The 19881-nt window shown below is 48.0% G+C and overlaps 1 protein-coding gene across 4 annotated transcripts in view; it reads right to left on the bottom strand.

Moving 5' to 3' along the window:
* The window catches only part of ALS2CL (ALS2 C-terminal like), a 212116-nt gene that overhangs the window by 100982 nt on the left and 91253 nt on the right, over positions 1-19881 (bottom strand). For all 4 annotated transcript variants that reach the window (XM_073677157.1, XM_073677159.1, XM_073677160.1 and 1 more), the window contains exons 2-4: positions 11503-11652; positions 10121-10229; positions 5870-6059 (exon numbers count right to left, since the gene is read on the bottom strand). In XM_073677157.1, coding sequence (XP_073533258.1) covers positions 5870-6059; positions 10121-10229; positions 11503-11601 — 398 coding nt within the window. In that variant the 5' untranslated portion in view covers positions 11602-11652. The remainder of the gene's footprint in view (positions 1-5869; positions 6060-10120; positions 10230-11502; positions 11653-19881) is intronic.

Here is a 19881-nt window from a genome sequence, read left to right as displayed (position 1 = left end):
AGCCGTGTATCTAATGGTATTATGTGTGATACGCCTACTGAGCCGTGTATCTAATCCTATCCTGTGTGATACACCTGCTGAGCCGTGTATCTAATGGTATCATGTGTGATACGCCTGCTGAGCCGTGTATCTAATGGTATTATGTGTGATACGCCTGCTGAGCCGTGTATCTAATGGTATCATGTGTGATACGCCTGCTGAGCCGTGTATCTAATCCTATCCTGTGTGATACACCTGCTGAGCCGTGTATCTAATGGTATTATGTGTGATATGCCTGCTGAGCCGTGTATCTAATGGTATTATGTGTGATACGCCTGCTGAGCCGTGTATCTAATGGTATTATGTGTGATACGCCTGCTGAGCCGTGTATCTAATGGTATTATGTGTGATACGCCTGCTGAGCCGTGTATCTAATGGTATTATGTGTGATACGCCTGCTGAGCCGTGTATCTAATGGTATTATGTGTGATACGCCTGCTGAGCCGTGTATCTAATGGTATCATGTGTGATACGCCTGCTGAGCCGTGTATCTAATGGTATTATGTGTGATACGCCTGCTGAGCGGTGTATCTAATGGTATTATGTGTGATACGCCTGCTGAGCCGTGTATCTAATGGTATCATGTGTGATACGCCTGCTGAGCCATGTATCTAATGGTATCATGTGTGATACGCCTGCTGAGCCGTGTATCTAATGGTATCATGTGTGATACGCCTGCTGAGCCGTGTATCTAATGGTATCATGTGATACGCCTGCTGAGCCATGTATCTAATGGTATCATGTGTGATACGCCTGCTGAGCCGTGTATCTAATGGTATCATGTGTGATACGCCTGCTGAGCCATGTATCTAATGGTATCATGTGTGATACGCCTGCTGAGCCGTGTATCTAATAGTATTATGTGTGATACGCCTGCTGAGCCGTGTATCTAATGGTATCATGTGTGATACGCCTGCTGAGCCGTGTATCTAATCCTATCCTGTGTGATACACCTACTGAGCCGTGTATCTAATGGTATTATGTGTGATACGCCTGCTGAGACGTGTATCTAATGGTATTATGTGTGATACGCCTGCTGAGCCGTGTATCTAATCCTATCCTGTGTGATACACCTGCTGAGCCGTGTATCTAATGGTATTATGTGTGATACGCCTGCTGAGCCGTGTATCTAATGGTATCATGTGTGATACACCTGCTGAGCCGTGTATCTAATCCTATCCTGTGTGATACACCTGCTGAGCCGTGTATCTAATGGTATTATGTGTGATACGCCTGCTGAGCCGTGTATCTAATGGTATTATGTGTGATACGCCTGCTGAGCCGTGTATCTAATGGTATCATGTGTGATACGCCTGCTGAGCCGTGTATCTAATCCTATCCTGTGTGATACACCTGCTGAGCCGTGTATCTAATGGTATTATGTGTGATACGCCTGCTGAGCCGTGTATCTAATGGTATCATGTGTGATACGCCTGCTGAGCCGTGTATCTAATCCTATCCTGTGTGATACACCTGCTGAGCCGTGTATCTAATGGTATCATGTGTGATACGCCTGCTGAGCCGTGTATCTAATGGTATTATGTGTGATACGCCTGCTGAGCCGTGTATCTAATGGTATCATGAGTGATACGCCTGCTGAGCCGTGTATCTAATGGTATTATGTGTGATACGCCTGCTGAGCCGTGTATCTAATGGTATCATGTGTGATACGCCTGCTGAGCGGTGTATCTAATGGAATCATGTGTGATACGCCTGCTGAGCCGTGTATCTAATGGTATTATGTGTGATAACGCCTGCTGAGCCGTGTATCTAATGGTATCATGTGTGATACGCCTGCTGAGCCGTGTATCTAATGGTATTATGTGTGATACGCCTGCTGAGCCGTGTATCTAATGGTATCATGAGTGATACGCCTGCTGAGCCGTGTATCTAATGGTATTATGTGTGATACGCCTGCTGAGCCGTGTATCTAATGGTATCATGTGTGATACGCCTGCTGAGCCGTGTATCTAATGGTATTATGTGTGATACGCCTGCTGAGCCGTGTATCTAATGGTATCATGTGTGATACGCCTGCTGAGCCGTGTATCTAATGGTATTATGTGTGATACGCCTGCTGAGCCGTGTATCTAATGGTATTATGTGTGATACGCCTGCTGAGCGGTGTATCTAATGGTATCATGTGTGATACTCCTGCTGAGCCGTGTATCTAATGGTATCACGTGTGATACGCCTGTTGAGCCGTGTATCTAATGGTATCATGTGTGATACGCCTGCTGAGCCGTGTATCTAATGGTATTATGTGTGATACGCCTGCTGAGCCGTGTATCTAATCATATCCTGTGTGATACACCTGCTGAGCCATGTATCTAATGGTATCATGTGTGATACGCCTGCTGAGCCGTGTATCTAATGGTATTATGTGTGATACGCCTGCTGAGCCGTGTATCTAATGGTATTATGTGTGATACGCCTGCTGAGCGGTGTATCTAATGGTATTATGTGTGATACGCCTGCTGAGCCGTGTATCTAATGGTATTATGTGTGATACGCCTGCTGAGCCGTGTATCTAATGGTATTATGTGTGATACGCCTGCTGAGCCGTGTATCTAATGGTATTATGTGTGATACGCCTGCTGAGCCGTGTATCTAATGGTATTATGTGTGATACGCCTGCTGAGCCGTGTATCTAATGGTATCATGTGTGATACGCCTGCTGAGCCTTGTATCTAATGGTATTATGTGTGATACGCCTGCTGAGCCGTGTATCTAATGGTATCATGTGATACGCCTGCTGAGCCGTGTATCTAATCCTATCCTGTGTGATACACCTGCTGAGCCGTGTATCTAATGGTATTATGTGTGATACGCCTGCTGAGCCGTGTATCTAATGGTATTATGTGTGATACGCCTGCTGAGCCGTGTATCTAATGGTATCATGTGTGATACGCCTGCTGAGCCGTGTATCTAATGGTATCATGAGTGATACGCCTGCTGAGCCGTGTATCTAATGGTATTATGTGTGATACGCCTGCTGAGCCGTGTATCTAATGGTATCATGAGTGATACGCCTGCTGAGCCGTGTATCTAATGGCATTATGTGTGATACGCCTGCTGAGCCGTGTATCTAATGGTATCATGTGTGATACGCCTGCTGAGCGGTGTATCTAATGGTATCATGTGTGATACGCCTGCTGAGCGGTGTATCTAATGGTATCATGTGTGATACGCCTGCTGAGCCGTGTATCTAATGGTATCATGAGTGATACGCCTGCTGAGCCGTGTATCTAATGGTATTATGTGTGATACGCCTGCTGAGCCGTGTATCTAATGGCATTATGTGTGATACGCCTGCTGAGCCGTGTATCTAATGGTATCATGTGTGATACGCCTGCTGAGCGGTGTATCTAATGGTATCATGTGTGATACGCCTGCTGAGCCGTGTATCTAATGGTATCATGTGTGATACACCTGCTGAGCCGTGTATCTAATGGTATTATGTGTGATACGCCTGCTGAGCCGTGTATCTAATGGTATCATGAGTGATACGCCTGCTGAGCCGTGTATCTAATGGTATCATGTGTGATACGCCTGCTGAGCCGTGTATCTAATGGTATTATGTGTGATACGCCTGCTGAGCCGTGTATCTAATGGTATTATGTGTGATACGCCTGCTGAGCCGTGTATCTAATGGTATTATGTGTGATACGCCTGCTGAGCCGTGTATCTAATGGTATCATGTGTGATACGCCTGCTGAGCCGTGTATCTAATGGTATCATGTGTGATACGCCTGCTGAGCCGTGTATCTAATGGTATTATGTGTGATACGCCTGCTGAGCCGTGTATCTAATGGTATCATGAGTGATACGCCTGCTGAGCCGTGTATCTAATGGTATTATGTGTGATACGCCTGCTGAGCCGTGTATCTAATGGTATCATGTGTGATACGCCTGCTGAGCCGTGTATCTAATGGTATTATGTGTGATACGCCTGCTGAGCCGTGTATCTAATGGTATTATGTGTGATACGCCTGCTGAGCCGTGTATCTAATGGTATCATGTGTGATACGCCTGCTGAGCCGTGTATCTAATGGTATTATGTGTGATACGCCTGCTGAGCCGTGTATCTAATCCTATCCTGTGTGATACCATTAGATACACGGCTCAGCAGGTGTATCACACAGGATAGGATTAGATACACGGCTCAGCAGGCGTATCACACATGATACCATTAGATACACGGCTCAGCAGGTGTATCATGTGTGATACGCCTGCTGAGCCGTGTATCTAATCCTATCCTGTGTGATACACCTGCTGAGCGGTGTATCTAATGGTATCATGTGTGATACGCCTGCTGAGCCGTGTATCTAATGGTATTATGTGTGATACACCTGCTGAGCCGTGTATCTAATGGTATTATGTGTGATACGCCTGCTGAGCCGTGTATCTAATGGTATCATGTGTGATACGCCTGCTGAGCCGTGTATCTAATGGTATTATGTGTGATACGCCTGCTGAGCCGTGTATCTAATGGTATTATGTGTGATATGCCTGCTGAGCCGTGTATCTAATGGTATCATGTGTGATACGCCTGCTGAGCCGTGTATCTAATCCTATCCTGTGTGATACACCTGCTGAGCCATGTATCTAATGGTATTATGTGTGATACGCCTGCTGAGCCGTGTATCTAATGGTATCATGTGTGATACGCCTGCTGAGCCGTGTATCTAATCCTATCCTGTGTGATACACCTGCTGAGCCATGTATCTAATGGTATTATGTGTGATACGCCTGCTGAGCGGTGTATCTAATGGTATCATGTGTGATACGCCTGCTGAGCCGTGTATCTAATGGTATTATGTGTGATACGCCTGCTGAGCCGTGTATCTAATGGTATTATGTGTGATACGCCTGCTGAGCCGTGTATCTAATGGTATCATGAGTGATACGCCTGCTGAGCCGTGTATCTAATGGTATTATGTGTGATACGCCTGCTGAGCCGTGTATCTAATGGTATTATGTGTGATACGCCTGCTGAGCCGTGTATCTAATGGTATCATGAGTGATACGCCTGCTGAGCCGTGTATCTAATGGTATCATGAGTGATACGCCTGCTGAGCCGTGTATCTAATGGTATCATGTGTGATACGCCTGCTGAGCGGTGTAACTAATGGTATTATGTGTGATACGCCTGCTGAGCCGTGTATCTAATGGTATCATGAGTGATACGCCTGCTGAGCCGTGTATCTAATGGTATTATGTGTGATACGCCTGCTGAGCCGTGTATCTAATGGTATCATGTGTGATACGCCTGCTGAGCCTTGTATCTAATGGTATCATGTGTGATACGCCTGCTGAGCCGTGTATCTAATGGTATTATGTGTGATACGCCTGCTGAGCCGTGTATCTAATGGTATCATGTGTGATACGCCTGCTGAGCCGTGTATCTAATGGTATTATGTGTGATACGCCTGCTGAGCCGTGTATCTAATGGTATTATGTGTGATACGCCTGCTGAGCCGTGTATCTAATGGCATTATGTGTGATACGCCTGCTGAGCCGTGTATCTAATGGTATCATGAGTGATACGCCTGCTGAGCCGTGTATCTAATGGTATCATGTGTGATACGCCTGCTGAGCCGTGTATCTAATGGTATTATGTGTGATACGCCTGCTGAGCCGTGTATCTAATGGTATCATGTGTGATCCTCCCTGCTGTATCTAATCCTATCCTGTCTGATCCTCCCTGCTGTATCTAATCCTATCCTGTGTGATCCTCCCTGCTGTATCTAGTCCTATCCTGTGTGAGTGTGGGCAGGTTTCCCTGTGAGATACACTGTAGCTCGGTGGTTGGAGCCTTTGTACTCACTGAGTATAGCTCTGTAGGATCGGACTCTCCTCGCTCAGCAGGTAGAGGTCCTGGATATCCACAGTTTGATGTCCGGAAGTTTCTTTTAGTGTTTGGAAACATCGTGCAGTCACATCCCAGACAGCGTGGAAATGATCGCTGAGCCGCCGCCGCAGCTGCAGATCATCGCTCCCGAAAGTGTCCGGAACATCTGGAAGAAAGAACGGAACAGTGAGCGCTGATCAGTGATGTCATCACCAGGGGGCGGGGCTGACAACCCCTCACACATGTATACAGGCTGGTTGTCAGCAGTGATAGATGAGGAGCTGGTTCTGCAGTATATGGGGTGTGGTCTCCTGTCATTAAAGCAGTGATGTCATCACCAGTGGGCGGGGCTGACAACCTCTCACACATGTATACAGGCTGGTTGTCAGCAGTGATAGATGAGGAGCTGGAGCTGCAGTATAAGGGGTGTGGTCTCATCATTATATCAGTGATGTCATCACCAGGGGCGGGGCTGACAACCTCTCACACATGTATACAGGCTGGTTGTCAGCAGTGATAGATGAGGAGCTGGTGCTGCAGTATAAGGGGTGTGGTCTCATCATTATATCAGTGATGTCATCACCAGGGGGCGGGGCTGACAACCTCTCACACATGTATACAGGCTGGTTGTCAGCAGTGATAGATGAGGAGCTGGTGCTGCAGTATAAGGGGTGTGGTCTCATCATTATATCAGTGATGTCATCAACAGGGGGCGGGGCTGACAACCTCTCACACATGTATACAGGCTGGTTGTCAGCAGTGATAGATGAGGAGCTGGTGCTGCAGTATAAGGGGTGTGGTCTCATCATTATATCAGTGATGTCATCACTGGGGGCGGGGCTGACAACCCCTCACACATGTATACAGGCTGGTTGTCAGCAGTGATAGATGAGAAGCTGGTGCTGCAGTATAAGGGGTGTGGTCTCATCATTATATCAGTGATGTCATCACCTGGGGACGGTGCTGACAACCCCTCACACATGTACAGTGGTGGCCAAAAGTATTGGCACCCCTGCAATTCTGTCAGATAATACTCAGTTTCTTCCTGAAAATGATTGCAATCACAAATTCTTTGGTATTATTCTCTTCATTTAATTTGCTTGCAAGGAAAAAAACACAAAAGAGAATGAAGCAAAAATCAAATCATTGATCATTTCACACAAAACTCCAATAATGGGCCGGACAAAAGTATTGGCACCCTCAGCCTAATACTTGGTTGCACAACCTTTAGCCAAAATAACTGCGAACAACCGCTTCCGGTAACCATCAATGAGTTTCTTACAATGCTCTGCTGGAATTGTAGACCGTTCTTCTTTGGCAAACTGCTCCAGGTCCCTGATATTTGAAGGGGGCCTTCTCCAAACTGCCATTTTGAGATCTCTCCACAGGTGTTCTATGGGATTCAGGTCTGGACTCATTGCTGGCCACCTTAGAAGTCTCCAGTGCTTTCTCTCAAACCATTTTATAGTGCTTTTGGAAGTGTGTTTTGGGTCATTGTCCTGCTGGAAGACCCATGACCTCTGAGGGAGACCCAGCTTTCTCACACTGGGCCCTACATTATGCTGCAAAATGTGTTGGTGGTCTTCAGACTTCATAATGCCATGCACACGGTCAAGCAGTCCAGTGCCAGAGGCAGCAAAGCAACCCCAAAACATCAGGGAACCTCCGCCATGTTTGACTGTAGGGACCGTGTTCTTTTCTTTGAATGCCTCTTTTTTTTCCTGTACACTCTATGTTGATGCTTTTTCCCATCTACTTTTGTCTCATCTGACCAGAGAACATTCTTCTAAAACGTTTTAGGCTTTCTCAGGTAAGTTTTGGCAAACTCCAGCCTGGCTTTTTTATGTCTCGGGGTAAGAAGTGGGGTCTTCCTGGGTATCCTACCGTACAGTCCCTTTTCATTCAGACTCCGACGGATAGTACGGGTTGACACTGTTGTACCCTCGGACTGCAGGGCAGCTTGAACTTGTTTGGATGTTAGTCGAGGTTCTTTATCCACCATCCGCACAATCTTGCGTTGAAATCTCTCGTCAATTTTTCTTTTCCGTCCACATCTAGGGAGGTTAGCCACAGTGCCATGGGCTTTACACTTCTTGATGACACTGCGCACAGAAGACACAGGAACATTCAGGTCTTTGGAGATGGACTTGTAGGCTTGAGATTGCTCATGCTTCCTCACAATTTGGTTTCTCAAGTCCTCAGACAGTTCTTTGGTCTTCTTTCTTTTCTCCATGCTCAATGTGGTCACACAAGGACACAGGACAGAGGTTGAGTCAACTTTAATCCATGTTAACTGGCTGCAAGTGTGATTTAGTTATTGCCAACACCTGTTAGGTGCCACAGGTAAGTTACAGGTGCTGGTAATTACACCAATTAGAGAAGCATCACATGATTTTTCAAACAGTGCCAATACTTTTGTCCACCCCCTTTTTTAGGTTTGGTGTGGAATTATATCCAATTTGGCTTTAGGACAATTCTTTTTGTGTTTTTTCATTGAAGACAAATTAAATGAAGAGAATAAGACCAAAGAATTTGTGATTGCAATCATTTTCAGGAAGAAACTGAGTATTATCTGACAGAATTGCAGGGGTGCCAATACTTTTGGCCACCACTGTATACAGGCTGGTTGTCAGCAGTGATAGATGAGGAGCTGGTGCTGCAGTATAAGGGGTGTGGTCTCATGTCATTATATCAGTGATGTCATCACCAGGGGGCGGGGCTAACAACCCCTCACACATGTATACAGGCTGGTTGTCAGCAGTGATAGATGAGGAGCTGGAGCTGCAGTATAAGGGGTGTGGTCTCATCATTATATCAGTGATGTCATCACCAGGGGGCGGGGCTGACAACCTCTCACACATGTATACAGGCTGGTTGTCAGCAGTGATAGATGAGTAGCTGGTGCTGCAGTATAAGGGGTGTGGTCTCATCATTATATCAGTGATGTCATCACCAGGGGGCGGGGCTAACAACCCCTCACACATGTATACAGGCTGGTTGTCAGCAGTGATAGATGAGGAGCTGGTGCTGCAGTATAAGGGGTGTGGTCTCATCATTATATCAGTGATGTCATCACCAGGGGGCGGGGTTGACAACCCCTCACACATGTATACAGGCTGGCTGTCAGCAGTGATAGATGAGGAGCTGGTGCTGCAGTATAAGGGGTGTGGTCTCATCATTATATCAGTGATGTCATCACCAGGGGGCGGGGCTGACAACCCCTCACACATGTATACAGGCTGGTTGTCAGCAGTGATAGATGAGGAGCTGGTGCTGGAGTATAAGGGGTGTGGTCTCATCATTATATCAGTGATGTCATCACCAGAGGGCGGGGCTGACAACCTCTCACACATGTATACAGGCTGGTTGTCAGCAGTGATAGATGAGTAGCTGGTGCTGCAGTATAAGGGGTGTGGTCTCATCATTATATCAGTGATGTCATCACCAGGGGGCGGGGCTAACAACCCCTCACACATGTATACAGGCTGGTTGTCAGCAGTGATAGATGAGGAGCTGGTGCTGCAGTATAAGGGGTGTGGTCTCATCATTATATCAGTGATGTCATCACCAGGGGGCGGGGTTGACAACCCCTCACACATGTATACAGGCTGGCTGTCAGCAGTGATAGATGAGGAGCTGGTGCTGCAGTATAAGGGGTGTGGTCTCATCATTATATCAGTGATGTCATCACCAGGGGGCGGGGCTAACAACCCCTCACACATGTATACAGGCTGGTTGTCAGCAGTGATAGATGAGGAGCTGGTGCTGCAGTATAAGGGGTGTGGTCTCATCATTATATCAGTGATGTCATCACCAGGGGGCGGGGTTGACAACCCCTCACACATGTATACAGGCTGGTTGTCAGCAGTGATAGATGAGTAGCTGGTGCTGCAGTATAAGGGGTGTGGTCTCATCATTATATCAGTGATGTCATCACCAGGGGGCGGGGCTAACAACCCCTCACACATGTATACAGGCTGGTTGTCAGCAGTGATAGATGAGGAGCTGGTGCTGCAGTATAAGGGGTGTGGTCTCATCATTATATCAGTGATGTCATCACCAGGGGGCGGGGCTGACAACCTCTCACAGATGTTTACAGGCTGGTTGTCAGCAGTGATAGATGAGGATCTGGTGCTGCAGTATAAGGGGTGTAAATCCTGGGCTATCATAGATTTTGACATTGGGGCGGAGCTTAGCATTCACCTTTGGGCGGGGCTTATCACTCACCTGTGACCTGTAATAATCTGCTCAGGAGGACGGTGCTGATCTGTGACAGCGATGAGAAGAAGTCCTCCTCCAGTGTCAGGAGCGTCTCGGCTTCTGTGAGGATCAACTTCTGTGAATGAGAAGCAGAAATAACTGGGACACATTGTTCTATACGGATCTGTCATTATACAGCAATGATGATTATATATCTATATACTATATACAATCATGGCAGAAATGAAGTATTTCTCCCAGACACTTATCACAATCCCCCAGGTTTTCTTATTCACGGGTTTATTTCCTTTCTGAGTTTTGGAACAACACAAAAAAAAGAGAAAAAAAAGGCAAATTGGAGATAATCTCACACAAAACCCCCAAAATGGTCCGGACAGAATTGTTGCCCCCTCTCTAATATTCGGTTGCGCCCTGTGGAATAAATAACAGCAATCAGTCGCTTCCTAGAACATCAGCTTCTTCCCGGCTCAGCTGGATACGGAATCATTAATGTAATCACACGGACGGACATTGTTACTTCTGCTTCTTGTTATAATCATGTAACATCATGTGTGTGAATGCAGCTCTGGATGTGACTAGAGATAAAACCTCCCCTGCACATCCTGAGCAGTGCAGTGCAGCAGAGCTGTTGATCTCTGGGGGTCTGTATCCTGGAGGAGGTCCTGCTCCCTCTCTGGGGGTCTGTATCCTGAAGGATCCTGCTCTCTGTATGGGGGTCTATATCCTGGAGGATCCTGCTCCCTGTATGGGGGTCTGTATCATGAAGGAGGTCCTGCTCCCTCTATGGGGGTCTGTATCCTGGAGGAGGTCCTGCTCCCTCTATGGGGGTCTTTATCCCGGAGGAGGTCCTGCTCCCTCTATGGGGGTCTTTATCCCGGAGGAGGTCCTGCTCCCTCTATGGGGGTCTGTATCCTGGAGGACGTCCTGCTCCCTCTCTGGGGGTCTGTATCTTGGAGGATCCTGCTCCCTCTCTGGGGGTCTGTATCGCGGAGGAGGTCCTGCTTCCTCTATGGGGGTCTGTATCCTAGAGGGGGTCATGCTCCCTCTATGGGGGTTTGTATCCTGGAGGTCCTGCTCCCTCTATGGGGGTCTGTATCTTGGAGGATCCTGCTCCCTCTCTGGGGGTCTGTAGCCTGGAGGATCCTGCTCCCTCTCTGGGGGTCTGTATCACGGAGGAGGTCCTGCTCCCTCTATGGGGGTCTGTATCCTAGAGGGGGTCATTCTCCCTCTATGGGGGTCTGTATCCTGGAGGTCCTGCTCCCTCTATGGGGGTCTGTATCTTGGAGGATCCTGCTCCCTCTCTGGGGGTCTGTATCTTGGAGGATCCTGCTCCCTCTCTGGGGGTCTGCATCCTGGACCCTCTCCCAGCCGGTGATCTGTCTGATTACCTTAATGGCGGCTTCATCCATCGGCCTCCTGATGCCCTCACCACTCGGGTCGCGGCGGGCCAGCCGCCTTGGTAGCGAGGTCCTGTTGGGCCGGGACATGGCTGGTGGCTTGTGATCATGGAGTCCAGCATGGGTCAGAAATCCATCAACCTACAGGGAGAAGAAGAGACACAAGATCAGGAGCCGCGTCCTGAATAATCTGCAGCCACAAAAGTAACAAAGAATCCCGAGAAATGAATCAACCGAGCGAGTAACTAAGCAAAACACTGATCGAGAGTGTACCCAAGCATGTAACCGAGCAAAACACTGATCGAGAGTGTACCCAAGCGTGTAACCGAGTAAAACACTGAACGAGAGTGTACCCAAGCATGTAACCGAGTAAAACACTGAACGAGAGTGTACCCAAGCATGTAACCGAGCAAAACACTGATCGAGAGTGTACCCAAGCATGTACCCAAGCACATCACTGATCGAGAGTGTACCCAAGCATGTAACCGAGCACATCACTGATCGAGAGTGTACCCAAGCATGTAACCGAGCAAAACACTGATCGAGAGTGCACCCAAGCATGTAACCGAGCAAAACACTGAGCGAGAGTGTACCCAAGCATGTAACCGAGCAAAACACTGATCGAGAGTGCACCCAAGCATGTAACCGAGCAAAACACTGAGCGAGAGTGTACCCAAGCATGTAACCGAGCAAAACACTGATCGAGAGTGCACCCAAGCATGTAACCGAGCAAAACACTGAGCGAGAGTGTACCCAAGCATGTAACCGAGCAAAACACTGATCGAGAGTGCACCCAAGCATGTAACCGAGCAAAACACTGATCGAGAGTGCACCCAAGCATGTAACCGAGCAAAACACTGAGCGAGAGTGTACCCAAGCATGTAGCCAAGCACATCACTGATCGAGAGAGCACCCAAGCATGTAACCGAGCACATCACTGATCGAGAGTATACCCAAGCATGTAACCGAGCAAAACACTGATCGAGAGTGCACCCAAGCATGTAACCGAGCAAAACACTGAGCGAGAGTGTACCCAAGCATGTAACCGAGCAAAACACTGATCAAGAGTGTACCCAAGCATGTAGCCAAGCACATCACTGATCGAGAGTGCACCCAAGCATGTAACCGAGCAAAACACTGAGCGAGAGTGTACCCAAGCATGTAACCGAGCAAAACACTGATCGAGGGTGTACCCAAGCATGTAGCCAAGCATATCACTGATCGAGAGTGTACCCAAGCATGTAACCGAGCACATCACTGATCGAGAGTGTACCCAAGCATGTAACTGAGCAAAACACTGAGCGAGAGTGTACCCAAGCATGTAACCGAGCAAAACACTGAGCGAGAGTGTACCCAAGCATGTAACCGAGCACATCACTGATCGAGAGTGTACCCAAGCATGTAGCCAAGCACATCACTGATCGAGAGTGTACCCAAGCATGTAACCGAGCAAAACACTGATCGAGAGTGTACCCAAGCATGTAGCCAAGCACATCACTGATCGAGAGTGTACCCAAGCATGTAACCGAGCAAAACACTGATCGAGAGTGTACCCAAGCATGTAACCGAGCAAAACACTGATCGAGAGTGTACCCAAGCATGTAACCGAGCACATCACTGATCGAGAGTGTACCCCAAGCATGTAACCGAGCAAAACACTGATCGAGAGTGTACCCAAGCATGTAACCAAGCACATCACTGATCGAGAGTGTACCCAAGCATGTAACCGAGCACATCACTGATCGAGAGTGTATCCAAGCATGTAACCGAGCAAAACACTGATCGAGAGTGTACCCAAGCATGTAGCCAAGCACATCACTGAGCGAGAGTGTACCCAAGCATGTAACCGAGCACATCACTGATCGAGAGTGTATCCAAGCATGTAACCGAGCAAAACACTGATCGAGAGTGTACCCAAGCATGTAACCGAGCAAAACACTGATCGAGAGTGTACCCAAGCATGTAACCGAGCAAAACACTGATCGAGAGTGTACCCAAGCGTGTAACCAAGTAAAACACTGATCGACAGTGTACCCAAGCATGTAACCGAGCAAAACACTGATCGAGAGTGTACCCAAGCATGTAACCGAGCACATCACTGATCGAGAGTGTACCCAAGCATGTAACCGAGCAAAACACTGATCGAGAGAGTACCCAAGCATGTAACCGAGCACATCACTGATCGAGAGTATACCCAAGCATGTAGCCAAGCACATCACTGATCGAGAGTGCACCCAAGCATGTAACCGAGCAAAACACTGAGCGAGAGTGTACCCAAGCATGTAGCCAAGCACATCACTGATCGAGAGTGCACCCAAGCATGTAACCGAGCACATCACTGATCGAGAGTGTACCCAAGCATGTAACCGAGCACATCACTGATCGAGAGTGTACCCAAGCATGTAACCGAGCACATCACTGATCGAGAGTGTACCCAAGCATGTAACCGAGCAAAACACTGATCGAGAGTGTACCCAAGCATGTAGCCAAGCACATCACTGATCGAGAGTGTACCCAAGCATGTAACCGAGCAAAACACTGATCGAGAGTGTACCCAAGCATGTAGCCAAGCACATCACTGATCGAGAGTGCACCCAAGCATGTAACCGAGCAAAACACTGATCGAGAGTGTACCCAAGCATGTAACCGAGCAAAAGACTGGAGTGTACCCAAGCATGTAACCGAGCACATCACTGATCGAGAGTGTACCCAAGCATGTAACCGAGCACATCACTGATCGAGAGTGTACCCAAGCATGTAACCGAGCACATCACTGAGCGAGAGTGTACCCAAGCATGTAACCGAGCAAAACACTGATCGAGAGTAAACCCAAGCATGTAACCGAGCAAAACACTGATCGAGAGTGCACCCAAGCATGTAACCGAGCAAAACACTGAGCGAGAGTGTACCCAAGCATGTAGCCAAGCACATCACTGATCGAGAGAGCACCCAAGCATGTAACCGAGCACATCACTGATCGAGAGTATACCCAAGCATGTAACCGAGCAAAACACTGATCGAGAGTGCACCCAAGCATGTAACCGAGCAAAACACTGAGCGAGAGTGTACCCAAGCATGTAACCGAGCAAAACACTGATCAAGAGTGTACCCAAGCATGTAGCCAAGCACATCACTGATCGAGAGTGCACCCAAGCATGTAACCGAGCAAAACACTGAGCGAGAGTGTACCCAAGCATGTAACCGAGCAAAACACTGATCGAGGGTGTACCCAAGCATGTAGCCAAGCATATCACTGATCGAGAGTGTACCCAAGCATGTAACCGAGCACATCACTGATCGAGAGTGTACCCAAGCATGTAACTGAGCAAAACACTGAGCGAGAGTGTACCCAAGCATGTAACCGAGCAAAACACTGAGCGAGAGTGTACCCAAGCATGTAACCGAGCACATCACTGATCGAGAGTGTACCCAAGCATGTAGCCAAGCACATCACTGATCGAGAGTGTACCCAAGCATGTAACCGAGCAAAACACTGATCGAGAGTGTACCCAAGCATGTAGCCAAGCACATCACTGATCGAGAGTGTACCCAAGCATGTAACCGAGCAAAACACTGATCGAGAGTGTACCCAAGCATGTAACCGAGCAAAACACTGATCGAGAGTGTACCCAAGCATGTAACCGAGCACATCACTGATCGAGAGTGTACCCCAAGCATGTAACCGAGCAAAACACTGATCGAGAGTGTACCCAAGCATGTAACCAAGCACATCACTGATCGAGAGTGTACCCAAGCATGTAACCGAGCACATCACTGATCGAGAGTGTATCCAAGCATGTAACCGAGCAAAACACTGATCGAGAGTGTACCCAAGCATGTAGCCAAGCACATCACTGATCGAGAGTGTACCCAAGCATGTAACCGAGCACATCACTGATCGAGAGTGTATCCAAGCATGTAACCGAGCAAAACACTGATCGAGAGTGTACCCAAGCATGTAACCGAGCAAAACACTGATCGAGAGTGTACCCAAGCATGTAACCGAGCAAAACAATGATCGAGAGTGTACCCAAGCGTGTAACCAAGTAAAACACTGATCGACAGTGTACCCAAGCATGTAACCGAGCAAAACACTGATCGAGAGTGTACCCAAGCATGTAACCGAGCACATCACTGATCGAGAGTGTACCCAAGCATGTAACCGAGCAAAACACTGATCGAGAGAGTACCCAAGCATGTAACCGAGCACATCACTGATCGAGAGTATACCCAAGCATGTAGCCAAGCACATCACTGATCGAGAGTGCACCCAAGCATGTAACCGAGCAAAACACTGAGCGAGAGTGTACCCAAGCATGTAGCCAAGCACATCACTGATCGAGAGTGCACCCAAGCATGTAACCGAGCACATCACTGATCGAGAGTGTACCCAAGCATGTAACCGAGCACATCACTGATCGAGAGTGTACCCAAGCATGTAACCGAGCACATCACTGATCGAGAGTGTACCCAAGCATGTAACCGAGCAAAACACTGATCGAGAGTGTACCCAAGCATGTAGCCAAGCACATCACTGATCGAGAGTGTACCCAAGCATGTAACCGAGCAAAACACTGATCGAGAGTGTACCCAAGCATGTAGCCAAGCACATCACTGATCGAGAGTGCACCCAAGCATGTAACCGAGCAAAACACTGATCGAGAGTGTACCCAAGCATGTAACCGAGCAAAAGACTGGAGTGTACCCAAGCATGTAACCGAGCACATCACTGATCGAGAGTGTACCCAAGCATGCAACCGAGCACATCACTGATCGAGAGTGTACCCAAGCATGTAACCGAGCACATCACTGATCGAGAGTGTACCCAAGCATGTAGCCAAGCACATCACTGATCGAGAGTGTACCCAAGCATGTAACCGAGCAAAACACTGAGCGAGAGTGTACCCAAGCATGTAGCCAAGCACATCACTGATCGAGAGTGTACCCAAGCATGTAACCGAGCAAAACACTGATCGAGAGTGTACCCAAGCATGTAACCAAGCATATCACTGATCGAGAGTGCACCCAAGCATGTAACCGAGCAAAACACTGATCGAGAGTGTACCCAAGCATGTAACCGAGCAAAACACTGATCGAGAGTGTACCCAAGCATGTAACCGAGCAAAACACTGATCGAGAGTGTACCCAAACATGTAACCGAGCACATCACTGATCGAGAGTGTACCCAAGCATGTAACCGAGCAAAACACTGATCGAAAGTGTACCCAAGCATGTAACCGAGCAAAACACTGATCGAGAGTGTACCCAAGCATGTAACCGAGCAAAACACTGATCGAGAGTGTACCCAAGCATGGAACCGAGTAAAACACTGATCGAGAGTGTACCCAAGCATGTAACCGAGCAAAACACTGATCGAGAGTGTACCCAAGCATGTAACCGAGCACATCACTGATCGAGAGTGTACCCAAGCATGTAACCGAGCACATCACTGATCGAGAGTGTACCCAAGCATGTAACCGAGCACATCACTGATCGAGAGTGTACCCAAGCATGTAACCGAGCACATCACTGATCGAGAGTGTACCCAAGCATATAACCGAGCACATCACTGATCGAGAGTGTACCCAAGCATGTAACCGAGCAAAACACTGAGCGAGAGTGTACCCAAGCATGTAACCGAGCACATCACTGATCGAGAGTGTACCCAAGCATGTAACCGAGCAAAACACTGATCGAGAGTGTACCCAACCAAGTAACCGAGCACATCACTGATCGAGAGTGTACCCAAGCATGTAACCGAGCAAAACACTGATCGAAAGTGTACCCAAGCATGTAGCCAAGCACATCACTGATCGAGAGTGTACCCAAGCATGTAACCGAGCATATCACTGATCGAGAGTGTACCCAAGCATGTAACCGAGCACATCACTGATCGAGAGTGTACCCAAGCATGTAACCGAGCAAAACACTGATCGAGAGTGTACCCAAGCATGTAACCGAGCAAAACACTGATCGAAAGTGTAACCAAGCATGTAACCGAGCACATCACTGATCGAGAGTGTACCCAAGCATGTAACCGAGCACATCACTGATCGAGAGTGTACCCAAGCATGTAACCGAGCACATCACTGATCGAGAGTGTACCCAAGCATGTAACCGAGCACATCACTGATCGAGAGTGTACCCAAGCATGTAACCGAGCACATCACTGATCGAGAGTGTACCCAAGCATGTAACCGAGCACATCACTGATCGAGAGTGTACCCAAGCATGTAACCGAGCACATCACTGATCGAGAGTGTACCCAAGCATGTAACCGAGCAAAACACTGAGCGAGAGTGTACCCAAGCATGTAACCGAGCAAAACACTGATCGAGAGTGTACCCAAGCATTTAACCGAGCAAAACACTGATCGAGAGTGTACCCAAGCATGTAACCAAGCATATCACTGATCGAGAGTGCACCCAAGCAAGTAACCGAGCAAAACACTGAGCGAGAGTGTATCCAAGCACGTAGCCAAGCACATCACTGATCGAGAGTGTACCCAAGCATGTAACCAAGCACATCACTGATCGAGAATGTACCCAAGTATGTAACCGAGCAAAACACTGATCGAGAATGTACCCAAGTATGTAACCGAGCAAAACACTGATCGAGAGTGTACCCAAGCATGTAACCGAGCAAAACACTGATCGAGAATGTACCCAAGTATGTAACCGAGCAAAACACTGATCGAGAGTGTACCCAAGTATGTAACCGAGCAAAACACTGATCGAGAGTGTACCCAAGCATGTAACCGAGCACATCACTGATCGAGAGTGTACCCAAGCATGTAACCGAGCACATCACTGATCGAGAGTGTACCCAAGCATGTAACCGAGCAAAACACTGATCGAGAGTGTACCCAAGCATGTAACCGAGCACATCACTGATCGAGAGTGTACCCAAGCATGTAACCGAGCACATCACTGATCGAGAGTGTACCCAAGCATGTAACCGAGCACATCACTGATCGAGAGTGTACCCAATCATGTAACCGAGCAAAACACTGATCGAGAGTGTACCCACGCATGTAAAAGAGCAAAACACTGATCGAGAGTGTACCCAAGCATGTAACCGAGCAAAACACTGATCGAGAGTGTACCCAAGCATGTAACCAAGCATATCACTGATCGAGAGTGTACCCAAGCATGTAACCGAGCAAAACACTGAGCGAGAGTGTACCCAAGCATGTACCCAAGCACATCACTGATCGAGAGTGTACCCAAGCATGTAACCAAGCACATCACTGATCGAGAATGTACCCAAGTATGTAACCGAGCAAAACACTGATCGAGAATGTACCCAAGTATGTAACCGAGCAAAACACTGATCGAGAGTGTACCCAAGCATGTAACCGAGCAAAACACTGATCGAGAATGTACCCAAGTATGTAACCGAGCAAAACACTGATCGAGAGTGTACCCAAGCATGTAACCGAGCACATCACTGATCGAGAGTGTACCCAAGCATGTAACCGAGCAAAAACTGATCGAGAGTATACCCAAGCATGTAACCGAGCACATCACTGATCGAGAGTGTACCCAAGCATGTAACCGAGCAAAACACTGATCGAAAGTGTACCCAAGCATGTAACCGAGCACATCACTGATCGAGAGTGTACCCAAGCATGTAACCGAGCACATCACTGATCGAGAGTGTACCCAAGCATGTAACCGAGCACATCACTGATCGAGAGTGTACCCAAGCATGTAACCGAGCAAAACACTGATCGAGAGTGTACCCAAGCATGTAACCGAGCACATCACTGATCGAGAGTGTACCCAAGCATGTAACCGAGCACATCACTGATCGAGAGTGTACCTAAGCATGTAACCGAGCAAAAACTGATCGAGAGCGTACCCAAACAAAACACTGATCGAGTGTGTACCCAAGCATGTAACCGAGCACATCACTGATCGAGAGTGTACCCAAGCATGTAACCGAGCACATCACTGATCGAGAGTGTACCCAAGCATGTAACCGAGCAAAACACTGATCGAGAGTGTACCCAAGCATGTAACCAAGCATATCACTGATCGAGAGTGTACCCAAGCATGTAACCGAGCAAAACACTGAGCGAGAGTGTACCCAAGCATGTACCCAAGCACATCACTGATCGAGAGTGTACCCAAGCATGTAACCAAGCACATCACTGATCGAGAATGTACCCAAGCATGTAACCGAGCACATCACTGATCAAGAGTGTACCCAAGCATGTAACCGAGCAAAAACTGATCGAGAGCGTACCCAAACAAAACACTGATCGAGTGTGTACCCAAGCATGTAACCGAGCACATCACTGATCGAGAGTGTACCCAAGCATGTAACCGAGCACATCACTGATCGAGAGTGTACCCAAGCATGTAA

Source organism: Phyllobates terribilis, unplaced genomic scaffold, assembly GCF_046119375.1.
Source record: "Phyllobates terribilis strain yellow unplaced genomic scaffold, ASM4611937v1 Scaffold_4__5_contigs__length_816908805, whole genome shotgun sequence".
NCBI classification, from domain to species: Eukaryota; Metazoa; Chordata; class Amphibia; order Anura; family Dendrobatidae; genus Phyllobates; species Phyllobates terribilis.
The sequence above is the reverse complement of the archived record's forward strand: the minus strand, read 5'-3'. Positions and strand labels throughout refer to the sequence as shown.